This window comes from Sphaerodactylus townsendi, linkage group LG15 (genome assembly GCF_021028975.2).
Source record: "Sphaerodactylus townsendi isolate TG3544 linkage group LG15, MPM_Stown_v2.3, whole genome shotgun sequence".
Lineage (NCBI taxonomy): Eukaryota > Metazoa > Chordata > Lepidosauria > Squamata > Sphaerodactylidae > Sphaerodactylus > Sphaerodactylus townsendi.
The window spans coordinates 11,611,524-11,625,351 of record NC_059439.1 but is presented as its reverse complement, the minus strand read 5'-3'; the positions used below and the strand labels follow the sequence as shown (position 1 = coordinate 11,625,351).

The 13,828-nt window shown below is 47.5% G+C and overlaps 1 protein-coding gene across 3 annotated transcripts in view; it reads right to left on the bottom strand.

Annotated features, from left to right (window-relative positions):
- Positions 1 to 10,925, bottom strand: part of KCNH4 (potassium voltage-gated channel subfamily H member 4) — a 64,956-nt gene extending 54,031 nt beyond the window's left edge. For all 3 annotated transcript variants that reach the window (XM_048517382.1, XM_048517383.1, XM_048517384.1), the window contains exon 1: positions 10,306 to 10,925. In XM_048517382.1, coding sequence (XP_048373339.1) covers positions 10,306 to 10,381 — 76 coding nt within the window. In that variant the 5' untranslated portion in view covers positions 10,382 to 10,925. The remainder of the gene's footprint in view (positions 1 to 10,305) is intronic.
- Positions 10,926 to 13,828: the final 2,903 nt, after the last annotated feature.

Genomic DNA, 13,828 nt, shown 5'->3' with positions numbered 1-13,828 from the left:
ACGATGTGAAGGTAACCCTGTTATGTGCTGTTAAACCCCACTGATTTTCATGGGAAGAACTATAGCACAATCCTTTACCTGGGAGTAAGCTCGGTTGCTGGCAATGGGGCTTGCTTCTAAACCCTCCTAGGGCCGTGATTCACCCATTCGAAGTGTTGCATGGTTGCTTCAAAGCAAAACCACTGACTACCACCAAGCTTACTCCTGAGTAATGTGTGCCTTGGAGCCAACTGTTTTTTCTAAACTAAAACCTCAGTGTTCAGGTTAAATTACTGTGTTGGCACTGTGCGATAAATAAGCGGGGTTTGGGTTGCAGTTTGGGCACTCGGTCTTGAAAAGGTTCACCACCACTGCTCTAGCCTTTCCTCTTGTGATGTGGGTTTAAGAACAACTTCCTGTTATCCAGATACTGGCCAGTCCTGCGTAGTTCAGCAAGGCTGTTGTATCACAGGGACCCCCAACCTTGTTAAGCCTGTGGGGACTTCAGGAATCTTGAGAGAAGGTGGTGAGTGCCACCACAAAACTGCTGCCTTATAGAGTGGGTGCTTAGAGTTAGTCGTGGGTTCAGATAGCAACTCTACCATGGGAGGTCATGGGCCAGTCACTGTCTCCCAGTCTTATCATCTCTTCCATATATTCTCCAAAGGGTGTTACAGTTGGCAAACAGTTTATTAGTGGTTCCTGGTCCCAAAGTTGTCCAACTATCCTGGACCAAGGCCAGGGCCTTCTCAGCTCTGGCCCCACTCAGATGGAATGCTGTCAAGTTGGCCCTGTTAGTCTTGGTGCAATTTCACAGCATCTGTAAGACAGAGCTATTCCACCAGGTTTATGGTTGAGGAAAGCAATGGTATCCATTTAACTGGCCTTCCCTCCTCTCCCCCTCTTTTCCCCTTCCCTTTTTCCTTCCTTCTATTGGTGTGAACATGATTTTAAGGGACACAGTTCAATTTTATTATCTTTTAGTGTAGTTAATGGCGCTGGGACATATTTGTGACGGTTTATTGATTTTATGGTTGTTTAATTTATGTTGTATGTTGCCCTGAGTCCTCTGGGGGAAGGCCAGCCTATAAACTGAATAAACTTAAAATTAACCTACATCACAGGCAGTTTTAAAAAAAAGGTAGGGGAGAATGCTGTTGTAAGCAGGTTTGGGTCTCCACTGAGTATAGACATCGAAATTAAATTAAAAAGAACACTACTGAGACGTTCCTTAGAAATTTGCAGTGGATAGATTCAATGCAATCCCTTTTGCTCTCCTGTACGACAAGTATGATTAGACAGCAAAAGATAGGAGATTTTGTTCCTGTGGGTTGTGTCATGTGGAAACCTTGGAACACACTCTTTTCCACTGCCAGAAACATACCCATCTGAGGGTGAAATTTAAAACATACATTCGACAATACATTAAAACTCTTTATTTGTTAAGTGCTCGGGCCTGTCTGACTACCATAAGATACTTTTCTTTTTAAATAATGAGGATCCTGCACATTGCGCACTAGTTGCAAATTTATTATTAGACATTATAGAGACTCAGTGAATTATTTAGAGATGCAAACTGTATTTTGAGTCTTTGTTATTATTTTTGACGTTATATGCAACCCTTTTCTTTCGTTTTTCTTATGCCAATAAAGGCTTGCTTGACTACTGAGAGGTTCACTCAGAATGGGCACTACCAGCAGAGACAGAAGTAACTTCTGGACTCCCCAAAAGCAGAGTAACACTTTGCTTTGGCGATGAGAGACCAGTGAGTTTCAGCATCCAAAGAAAAAGGAGGCTTTGTTTCCTGCTCAGGAATAGGGAAAAGTTTTCCAGTCCAAAAGCATATGAAAAGTCTCAGTCTGTGACCCAGCTGGGGCATAGATCTCTGCTTTGCATCCACAAGATGAGCCTGATGCTTTGGTAGTCTTTTATCAGGCACAGCAGCCCCCAAAGCTCCCTGGTGTTTTTGTCTCTTCCTTTCCCACTCAAGACTCTTAGGATTTTATCCCCAAAGACTCAAGAGGCAAGAGAAAAGCAAGGAATACATCAGCAGACACCGCACCATGGACTGAGTGTGCCTTCTGATCATACGCAGACACTAAGCACATCGGAACTGAAGGCCATGGCTAGCCAACAGACCCACGTTCCAGTTGTGGCTTCATCTCCCAGAAGGGGATTCTAATCACCTGTCTCCACCCAAATTATGGACAGCTGTAGGTCTCCTCAGGTCACAGCCTGGATTAATTTAGGGGCCGTGTGTGTATATGTCATAAAAATAGTTTGCATCTGTAGCTAAGTCCAGTTTTTGGCTTCTAGGATGCAGGATTAGCGAACTACTTAGACTGCTGAGCATTAAAGTATGCACTCTCCATGGTGCTGACGGGCTCTCTCTCTTGCACGTTCTCTCCCACCCACCCACAGCCTCCAGCAGACGTTGGCTCTCTATGCTGGAGAGTCTGACAGGAGGCAAATGGACTTTTGGAGCAAACATCAGCATACAGATCCCCATGTACTGTGAGGATGATTTGGAACAGCCTGAAAGTCTGTTTTCAAGAAAATTTTGGATATATATCCCTCCTTTCTGTCCTGTAAGGCAAATTCCTTCCCTTCCTCTCCCCACAACAGTTACCTTGTGAGGAAGGTGGGGCTGAGAGAGTTCAGAGAGAACTGTGAATAGCCCAAGGTCACCCAGCAGGAAACAAACCCAGCTCCGCTGGAGTCCGCTGCTCATGTGGAAGAGTGGGGAATCAAACCCAGCTCTCCAGATTAGAGTCTTCCACTCTTAACCGCTACACCCACACTGGTTTAGGGGTGCAGCGTTTTTGAAATCCCATCTCTTTTATGTTGGTTGCATATTTAGCACAGAGGCTGAGTTCTAACCCGCTGCTTAAGATACCGTTCAGCCCTGTAGTGGTTAGAGTTTTGCCTTAGGATCTGGGAGAGCCAGGTTCGAATCCCCACTCTGCCATGGAAGCTGACTTTCTTCACAAGGTTGCTGTGAGGTTAAATTGGGTGACAGGAGGAGGATGTAAGCTGATTCAAGTCCCCATTGGGGAGAAAAGCAGGGTACAGATGGAAACAAATAAATAGGGATGCTCAAACCCCCTGAATCCTTTGGGGGTAGGGTGGGGTATAAATATAAGTATATAAATAGAAGAAGAAGAGTTTGATTTATGCCCCACATTTCTCTCCTGTAAGGAGACTCAAGGTGGTTTACAAGCTCCTTTCTCTTCCTCTCCCACAACAGACACCTTGTGAGGTAGGTGGGGCAGGTGAGAGAGTGCTGAGAGAACTGTGACTAGCCCAAGGTCACCCAGCAGGAATGTAGGAGTGAGGGAACACATCTGGTTCACCAGAGAAGCCTCTGCCACTCAGGTGGAGGAGTGGGGAATCAAACTCGGTTCTCCAGATTAGAATCCACCTGCTTTTAATTACTACTCCATGCTGGCTAAAACAAAAAGAATCATACTAAGCTCCCCAGCATGACCAGTATGTATATTCACCAGGTATATTTGTCATGCAAAGCACTGTAAATATATAGAGTGTTATAATGATGGGTGGTTTTAAAAATTATGCTGCTCTGGGCCCAAGCCTTTACATTTTAGGAAACAAAACTGACACAGCCTGCCCCACACTTTGACATATGTACACAGGAACAGATCCAATTTACTGACTAACTGGATTAATCAAAAACCTTTCCAATTTGATTTCACATCCTTCGAACATCTTGGGGGCAAAGGGGGTGCTGATTCATCAGCAGTAGGGACGGTGCTATTGGAAAAGAACAAGAAGTCGTCTAACAGACCAGTTCTGGTGTTAAACTCACACAAAAGCAGTGGAGAGCTTCAGATAGATACAGATAAACTTTAATGGCATAGTACAAAGAATTAAAATAAAATACAAAAAATTAAAAGGCAAAAGACAAAGCAAAATGTGTTTGTTTATGACTGTGCATAAAAACCTGGCCGTTTGGGGAGCTTCAACAAGAGTTTTGCCATATAATCCCTGAGGCTATTCCAGATTTTGCAGTATGGGTTTTTTATCTTGGGGGAGGGTGTGTATGCATTAATAACTAACAGGCAAAATCTGTCAACCCATAACATCAGTATATAGCTCAGAACCTGCGCTCCAAAAATAGCATCATCTGCTCATTCTGAATGACAGAAAGAGTTCTATGAAACTGGAAAGCTGGCACATAGTCAACTTCCTCTACAAAAGATTTAATGCTATATACCTTGCCTCTTCTATTTTTTTTTAGGACTTACATGGCTGCTCCTATCGACTGAGCTACCTTAGAACGGACATGATTTGCCAACAGCCGGACTTGGAGATGCAGCAGCTGGCCCCCGCAGCCCAGGATTGTGCTGGATGTGAAGTTACTGGGACAGAGATAATCCAGCGGCAGTCATTCATGCAGGAGGCAAGGAAGGATGTGAATGGAAAATCCAAAGAAATTGAGCCAAGGAATGAATGAGCTTTGCAAGCTGTGGGGGGACTGTGGCTCCACATGTCTGATGTTAATCTCCCAGCTAAACCCCCCTGAGAAAAGGCAACGGCTAAATATGATCCATCAAAGAGTTCCGCAATTAAAAGAAGAGGAGTTTGGATTTGTTACCCCCCCCCCTTTCTCTCCTGTAAGGAGTCTCAGAGTGGCTGACAAGCTCCTTTCTCTTCCCCTCCCCACAACAGTGTTATAATGATGGGCGGTTTTGTGAGGTAGGTGGGGCTGAAAGAGTTCAGAGAGGACCTTGATTGGCCCAAGGTCACCCAGCAGGAATGTAGGGAAACAAATTCGGTTCACCAGATAAGGCTCTGCCCTTCATGGGAAAGAGTGGGGAATCAAACCTGGTTCTCCAGATAAGAGTCCACCTACACCACACTGGCTTGGCACTGGGGAGCAAACCTTAACGTTTTTCTGTTGTACCCACTGCAAATCACAAGTTTCACAAAGTTTGTAGTGTGCCCTGGTCACAACCTTCCAGTGTTCTACAAGACATTAGAGAGCCCGGGGTCCAACCTGCTTGCTTCGTGAGTCTGGCAAGCTGTTAATACAATCCTAGTGGCATGGCATAGCTTCTAACTAATAACAGGGGCAAACAGGTAGCATCGTGTACCAGGAAAGGTCCCAGTGGGGTGCAGCCTTCAAGGGTAGGGGTACATGGAGCCAGGTAATAACCAAGAGTGCTTCTAAGCAGGTGTGGAACATAACCCATCATCCACTAAGCAACCACAATAATTCTCTACGCATGGGCACCTAGGAGCCAGGGATAAATTGGAGCACTGAAATGTTTCATTTCTGTAGAGCATGTAAAGCCAAATTGTCTATATTGGCTTTTAGAACATAATCTACGGCCGTTTCCGCATGGGCAATTCATGGCGGCCTGGAGACGGTAAAAACGCCGTCTCCAGGTCGCCATTCACACGGGGGGCGCAGCTGCAACGCAGCCGCGCCGCCCTCGCGCCGCCCTCCTGGCCTGAAGCCGGCGTTTCCCCAGAGCGCTTCCCAGCGCTCTTTTTGGGGAAACGTCGCCGTGAAGCCGCTGCCGAGCAAACGGCAGCGGCTTCACGCCGCCTCCCCCACCCGGCACTTACCTTGTCCCCGGGCCTCCGGCGCGTCGCGGAGGCCTGGGGACATGCCCCCCTGCCCTGCGCTGCTGGAGCAGGCGCGCAGGGCCAGGGGGGCGTGTCCCCAGGCCTCCGCGACGCGCCGGAGGCCCGGGGACATGCCGGGTCGGCTGGGCCCCGGCGCTCCGTGGCGCCGGCTGCCCGGCTGTTCCCAGGACCGTCCATGCGGATGGTCCCAGCGTCGTCGGGTCGGCGTCATAAATGCCGACCCGGCCGTTTCCGCCTTCGTGCGGAAACGGCCCCTATGTCTGGGTTATTTTGTTAGTAGTATGGTATCATACACATATTTTAATAGTTGAACATCTTAATGTTAACTTTTAAAATGTTTGTTATCTGCTTTTATTTCGTTTTTGATCTATACTGATTTAATGCCGTAAGTCGCCACAAGACCCTTCTGGTGAGAGGTGGCTAAAAAAATCAAATAAACAAAACCGTCCAGTAGGAAGCTGAGCTGAATTTTCCCTGTGGCACTGTGCCCAGCCCCAGCCAATGGTGGTGGGGACGGGGGAGATGATTCCTGTCACCACAACTAGCCAGGTCTGAATCGAGACCCTGTTAGTACTGCTGACACCACAGGGTTTAGATCAATCTATTCCTGGGCTGTGTACACACAGCAGTCCGCTGCTTGCTGTATCCAATAGTGGTCTCCAGCAAATGCGTATAAACAGATTGTGTGGTGGATTTGGATCCTCATGCCTTCCCCTCTGCAAAAGGTATTGGAAACCACCACCAGAGTCCTCAAAGCAGAGCGCAGGAGCTGTCCCTGGTGCTGACCTCACACCCTTGTTGCATTAATTGGGAGCCCGGCTGAACCATTCAGCGACACAAGCCCTCTGGATAACGCAAACGCAGGTCCTGTTTTAAATACAAGATACCCTTAAATCCGGACACAGCACCCATCCCCAGTCTCGGATGAACAACATGGGGTTTAATCCAGATCTGTATCAGCCTGTACGCTGATGGGGGTGAGGCAGGAGAGAAGCTCTTCCCTTAAAACTTCAGCAAAAACTCCTCTCTCCAGGTACCTGCTTTGGATCACTTTGGGCCCTTGGAGGGCGGGGGGTGCAGAGGAAGGGGGGTGGCTACGTTTTATTATGCAAGCTTGACAGCTTCAACAGAAAACACTGAATTAGTTTTCATTGATCTTTCTGGAAGCATTTAAATCCTCCTCCCTATCCCCACCCTGGAATCCTCTTAAGGGAAAATCCTCTAGCTACAATATGGCATTTTAGGTTGTTGCTGTTGTTGTTTAAAAAAAGCTAAATATGATTACTGCACCTTTCTTCACCACCCATGTATTCTTTGTCTGGCAGTCTGGGGGGGATGGGGAGTATACGCACCCATATGTATGTATATAGGGGTACAGAGACACAGCAAGCAAGCTTTCATCTGAAGCCAGACCCCAGCCCATGAACTGAATTTGAATGCCAAAGCCATGAGAAAAGTGCAAATTTAAAGACATGCACAGAGTACATTCCCGATGTCACAAGGTATCCACAGTTTCTTCCTGCTTCGATTGGCACCCCTCCTTTTAAACTTTGGATTCAGGGATTCATGCTTGCCCATATGTTTCTGCCTTAGTTCATATGGAGAGATGGTGTTTTCTCATCGGGGAGTGTGAAATAGCTGGACTAATATGAAGAGCCTTTTTCTGTTGCATCACACATTCTAGGGTGGAATCCTACTGCTTTAATTTCTAAAATGAGTACTGCGAGAGCGCAAAATGGGACGAGAGCTCTGCCTCAATATATCACCCATGAAGCATGCTTGCACTGTGTTTATGTGACAGTAGGGGAAGAGAAAAATGCCTTTTGTACATGCTCAGGACCATTCCCTCTAATGGCACTATAAAATTTAAGATTGTGCCCTGGAATTCCAAATTGTTTCTAACGGGGAGGTGAAGGAGTCACGGCATACCCAAATGCTTGGCTGAGACAAAACTTATCCTATCGCTAAGTTCAAGTAACATCTGAAAATGGTCACTTTGCAGGACAGTTTTTAAAAGGAAAAGTCGTTTCTGAAGAGTTCCTGAAACAGCAGAAAATCTGGGGACATAGACACAAATCATTTTTTAAAAATTGGTGAAATCTTTTACAGCAGTCTTTTAAGGTAGGTCAGTATTTTAAATCCCTTTCTGGGCCAGCCTTCTGGGACACTCTCTTGTAGAAGTGCAAGGTAGATTAACAAAAACTCCCCAACACTGAAGAGTTTTATCCAAGAGAAAGACAATTATGCCTGTTTATTTCAATGGGGCTCAACCAGAACGGATTGTGCTGGATGGCTTATTTAAATATTCATACCATGCTTTCCTTCTCTAGCAGGGACCCAAGGCAGTTTACATCGTTCTCCCTCCTCCATTTTATCCTCATAGCGACAGCCCTGTGAGGTGGGTCAGGCTGAGAATTTGTGGCTGGTCCAAGGTAACCCAGTAAGCTTTTATAGCAGGATGGAGATTCAAAACTTGTCCTCTGAGATTTGAGTCCATCATTCTAACCATTACACCACGTTGCTCTAAGATCTGCCCGGCTCTAAGATCTCTTCCTGGTACTCAGAATGAAAACCAACATTCTGTAACATGCGGCTACTGCCAAACCTGACCTGTGGGGCTGGAAGCTCAGGAGCGGAAAAGAGAAAGGAAAACTCCCCAGCTTGCAACCCACACAAAAGTTGCACTCCTAAAAACATTTTCCTGAGAGTAAGCCTCATGGAATAAAATGTTCAGAGTAGACCTCCTTAGGATTGCTCCCAAAGTGTTGATTTATCTAAAAAGTTTTACCAAAGGTTTTTATGACCAGAATCAAATGGCTGTTGTGGGTTTTCATTTTTGCGGGCAAAACGTAGGAGTAAAAACAATCTGACCATAGCTATACAGCCTGGAAAACCCACAACAGCCATTTGATTCTGGTCATAAAAACCTTCAAACACATTTAAAAAAAAACCTGTGTCCTGAAGTCTGTTTCACAAACCTGGCTTCCTGTACCACCTCCGTAATATTCCTCTGTTGATGTACTGGTGCTTCTCAGAAGCAAAGACAAATCTTTTCCTCCAAGAATCTTACAATATTGACAGTAAGGGAGAAAACATGCAAGAAAAGGGAATACATCAGGTTTCAAAGGCAAAAGAGAAGAGTTTGGATTTATACCCCACCTTTCTTTCCTGCAAGGAGACTCAAGGTGGCTTACAAGCTTCTTTCCCTTCCTCTCCCCAAAACAGACACCTTGTGAGGTAGGTGGGGCTGAGAGAGCTCCAAAGAACAATGACTAGCCCAAGGTCACCCAGCAGTCTGGTTCCCCAGATAAGCCTCCGCCACTCAGGTGGAGTGGGGAATCAAACCTGGTTCTCCAGATTAGAATCCACCTGCTCTTAACCACTACACCACACTGGCTCTAAAAAAGGACTACCAGATATTTGTGAGTCAGTGTCTGCTTCATGAGATGCATGAAATGTGTCCTTAAACAGCACGGGGATGCCGGATGTGTGCAGAAACAGTTAATTTAAATTGAAAAGCAACACAAATTGAAAAGCAAATGAGTAAAAAAACATCTCTATGCAAAGCCGGCATGCATAGAATATAAGCATCCAGAAATCAATATAAGCATCCTGTCATCTTGCACAATTTGCTAAACCTACATTGAGTCAGGAGGCCAGGAACACCTTTCAGCCCAAACGGAATAGTCTCAGACTTCCTAACTGCTTCATATTGAATCATTTTTGTGCCACAATGTCTCTCAGAAGTTCTTTGGAGCGTTGTCCAGAGAGACAGGCGAGATCCTCCCTGCATCTCAGTCTACAAGGACACAAAGGGATCTCATATTTGGGGAGGGGGGCGGCGGTTACCCACAGGGGTCCGCTCTGCAAAATCCTTCTCCACTTTATCCCTGCTCATAGATCTCAGGACTAAGCGCAGCATCCCAAAGGGTGGCAAAAGATCAAAGATTCTCTCTGCCTGGCAGGTCTTCCTTTAAGTTGTTCAGCCCCACCACCCCGCTAGCCCATTTCCTCCATGGACACTAACCCAACTTCAGCAGTTAGGAAAAGGAGATCTCCCGCCCGATTCCCAAGAAAGGTTGCTTGGGTGGAAAGCACAGAGCTGGGGAGGGCACATCTGGACTTGAAAGCATTGGGGAGGCAGGGTTCCCACAGCAGAGTATATGAAAAACTGTCGTCGTCCCGTCCCCCCGTCCCCCATTTTCTCTCCAGTCGTCTCAGGGAGCTGGAGGCCCCCCCCCCCCCCCATCAGCTGCGTGTGGCTTAGAAAGACAAAGAGAGTCTCTTTGTTACCTCCGGGGACTGGAAGGGGTGTGTTTGTAGGAGACTGGGGGAGAAGGCCACAGTGCCCAAGAGGGGAAAGGGAAGGAAGGGAAGCCATGGGGGAAATCTGGGTCGTTTTGGATCGGGGCAGATGCCCCTTTGTCAGTCTGCGCCCACCCGTGCCACGCTGCCTCCCGGGTCTCTTTCCCCCAGCCTCGCACTGTGCGACTACCAGGCGCTCGGTCCAACGAGGAAAGAAGGAGGGCAGCCCGGCGCCTCCGAGCAAGCCGTCCGTTGCGCCCTATCCTAAGGTGGAGTTGAACTTTTGCACGGACCTGCAAGAGGTGTGTGTGTGTGTGTGTGTGTGTGTGTGTGATTTGGCCAGGAGGCTCCCGGGGGGAGGGGAAGACCAACCGCTCCCCCCGCGCCAGGACCCCCGCCCGGACTTACGTGTCCCGTCGAACCTGTTGGCGATGTTGTCCAGGAAGGTGTTCTGCGGCGCCAGCAGCCCTTTCATCACCGGCATGGCGGCGGCACCATCGGCGCCCCCCGCCGGCCCCGCGGGGAGGGAGGGGGGTCTGTGCCCGGCAGGGCCGGCGAAGGGGCGAGGCGAGGCGGCTCCGGTGCCAGGCGAGGCCAGGCAAGGCAGCCCCGCAGCCTCCCTGCCCGCCCGGCCGCTGCTGGCATCGCCCGACCCGCCCAGCCCAGCGGGGCAAAATCAGCGCGGCGCGGCGCGGCGCGGTGCGAGAGTGACGGAGCGAGCGAGGGAGGGAGGCAGGGCGCCCCCTACCGGACGGCCCCACCCACCGCCTCACTCTCCCCCGCGCCGCCGCGCCCCACGCGCTCCCCTCCGCGCACGCCCAGCCCTCCGGAGGGGGACGCGCCAAAGGAGCGGGACGAGGCCGGGATGCGCGCTCTGGCCCGGCCGCGGGGGTGCGCGCCGCTCTCGCTGGCTGACGGAGTTTCTTTCTTTCTTTCTTTCTTTCTTTCTTTCTTTCTTTCTTTCTTTCTTTCTTTCACCTCTACTTTTCCTTCCCCCTCTATTTTTCCTTCCTTCCTTCCTTCCTTCCTTCCTTCCTTCCAGCTTCAGCTCTTATCACTGGTAAAAGTGCTTTTCCAGTTCAGGGCTTCCTACTGGCGACTGCAAGGGATTTAAACGTGCTACATTGTTCATTGGGGATATCATGTTTGTTACATACACACACACAAAAGGGGGGATGGTTTTGTTTTTGGGTTTTTTTTGCTGAAAACCATTATTTTTGTTTTCACATAATTAATAGTTAAAGTCTCTTCTGAATAATATTCACTCGAACTGTATAGCAGTCTTTTGAAACCTATTCTGGTGAGATTAAGACCATACTATCCGCATAAAGCAAGATGGATCTTTTTTGCTGACCACAGAAGGGGCTATGTATTCTGGTCTGGTTAGTCTCTGCACAGTGTCATTTATGTATAGACTGAAAAGTGAATGGGGCCAAGAGGCACCTCTGCTTGAATCCCATTGAACTGAGATTTCTTTCATCAGCAAACCTGAGATACCTTGGTACTGGTGGGTTTTCCGGGCTGTGTGGCTGTGGTCTGGTGGATTTTGTTCATAATGTTTCGCCTGCATCTGTGGCTGGCATTTTCAGAGGTGTATCACAGAGAAAAGTCTGTTTCACACTGTGTCTAAGTGAGAAGGGAAAGTTTAGGGTGGATAATAGTCCATGTCCCAGGGTGGGGAACCAATCATTAAGTGTTTGGGTGGAACTTGCTATGCAAAGGTGTGGTTGAGTGCATTGTATTGCGGTTGGGGTTATCAGTCTATTTTTTAAGTACTGGGAGCCAGGCTTTGCTAATTTTTAATGTCTCTTCTTTCTTATTGAAGTTGTCCTGGTGTTTGTGAATTAGGGAAAACTGGTGTTTGTGAATTAGGGACAACTTCAATGCGTTTGTGAATTAGGGAAAACCCTAAGCTATCCTTGCAGAAGCGAATTGTCTCCCTGATGGAGCTATTCTAAACAAGAGTTGTTTTCTTCTAAGCCCATTGGCTTTAAAAAGTGTGATTCTTGCTTAGACTTTCTGTGCTCACTGTGGGAGGGAGGTGATGGATGGACGTTCCCAGTTGTGTGTAGGGTGCCCCTTGTAGAGAGCAGAGGGACAGGCATGAGCCCACCCCCCAATAGCCAGGATCAGGGACAATTGTTCATCAGGTGTACCAACATCTCCAATTATTGTTTTAAATTAGCAAGAACAGACCCTCAGCAGTGGCGTTAAGAGCAGATGCATTCTAATCTGGAGGAACTGGGTTTGATTCCCTGCTCTGCCGCTTGAGCTGCGGAGGCTTATCTGGGGAATTCACACTCCCACACTCCCACACATGCCAGCTAGGTGACCTTGGGCTAGTCACAGCTTTTTGGAGCTCTCTCAGCCCCACCCACCTCACAGGGTGTTTGTTTTGAGGGGGGAAGGGCAAGAAGATTGTCAGCCCCTTTGAGTCTCCTACAGGAGAGAAAGGGGGGATATAAATCCAAACTCTTCTTCTTTAGAGTATTAAAAGTAAAAAAAAGGGGGGGGGGAATGAAATCAATCCTGGAATCACTAAAAATATAGAAACTATGCTAAAAGATCCTATAAAATTAACACTCGCCTTCCTTTCCCTCCCAACAACAGACACCTTGTGAGGCAGGTGGGGATCAGAGAATTCTGAGAGAACTGTGGATGGGCCAAATTCACCCAGCAGGTTTCCTATGTAGGAAGCAGGTTCATCAGTCTGCTGCTCATGTGAAGGAGAGAGGCCTCCTAACCACTACACCATGTGGTGAGGACTGATAAACATGTTCCTGATAGAAACTGGCTGCTTCTCAGTTTTGCAAAAGTCAGAAGAAAATCTTGTGTGTGTGACGGAGAGAACCTCAAGTAATAAAAAAGTAATTAAAAAGAACTGCATAATACAAATCTGACTCCCCGTATGAATCACAGAATTTGATGTCATGGATGTGATTTCAGCTTTCCTTGCCAACACTGCCCCCTGGCTGTAGAATGGTACTAATTCACTGACCTGTCACAGAACATCTTTCAGGGTAGATAACCTAGGTTGGCTGTCTGGTGGTTGATGGAGGAAGAGGAGCGTCTGCTGAATAGAAACACTATTTGAGCTCGTGCTCTGACACATGAAGGCCAGTCAGGATGCAATAAAAGTCTTGAGAAGGGAGCCTGCCGCAAAATTGCCCCTGGCTCGTAAAACAGGTGGTCAGATACACCTGGTCTAAGACAGAACTTTATTACTGAGCAGTTATAGGCATCCAGAGACCTCAAGGCTAAACGGAGCTCTGAAAGCCTTTCCATCTTCTGATCTTGCGGACACCCAGTTATGTATCTCAAGTTATTTTCTCTAAACCAAGACCAGAGGAAAGAATTCACTGACCCCTTGACTTGGCGTGTGAAGAGCAAAGGACGTTGCTTCAGTGAGTGAGCACATTTTTTAATAGCCATTCACTCACCTGCTTGCTACCACACCCTAGGAAAGGCGGTGTGTATTATGACCAGATGCTTCAATCAAGGGAAAGAGGCTGAGGACTTTACTACTGTGCAGTATGGACTATCTGTATGTACTATGTGTGTGCATGAAACACAGTCCGCCATTTTTCACATTTGGGCAGAATGCATTTTAAAATTAGCTTGGAAACTACTTCTGGCCACAAATAAGAACAGAAAGGCGGGATGATGATGATGATGATGATGATGATGATTATTATTATTTTTGCGGTGGGTGTAGTAGTGGCAGCGGGGATTAAGGACAGAAATCCTCCTAGTCAATTGCTTACTGGAACAGGAGGGTGACTCATAGCGACTGTATGAATCAATGACTGCCAAAATGCCCTCTCGTTTACTGTCTTGCTCAGGTTTTGCAAACTGAGGGCTTTGGCTCCATGTATTATCCCACTAAATAATTAACATATGTTAATATTTATGCTTGGGGACAGATTCCTGC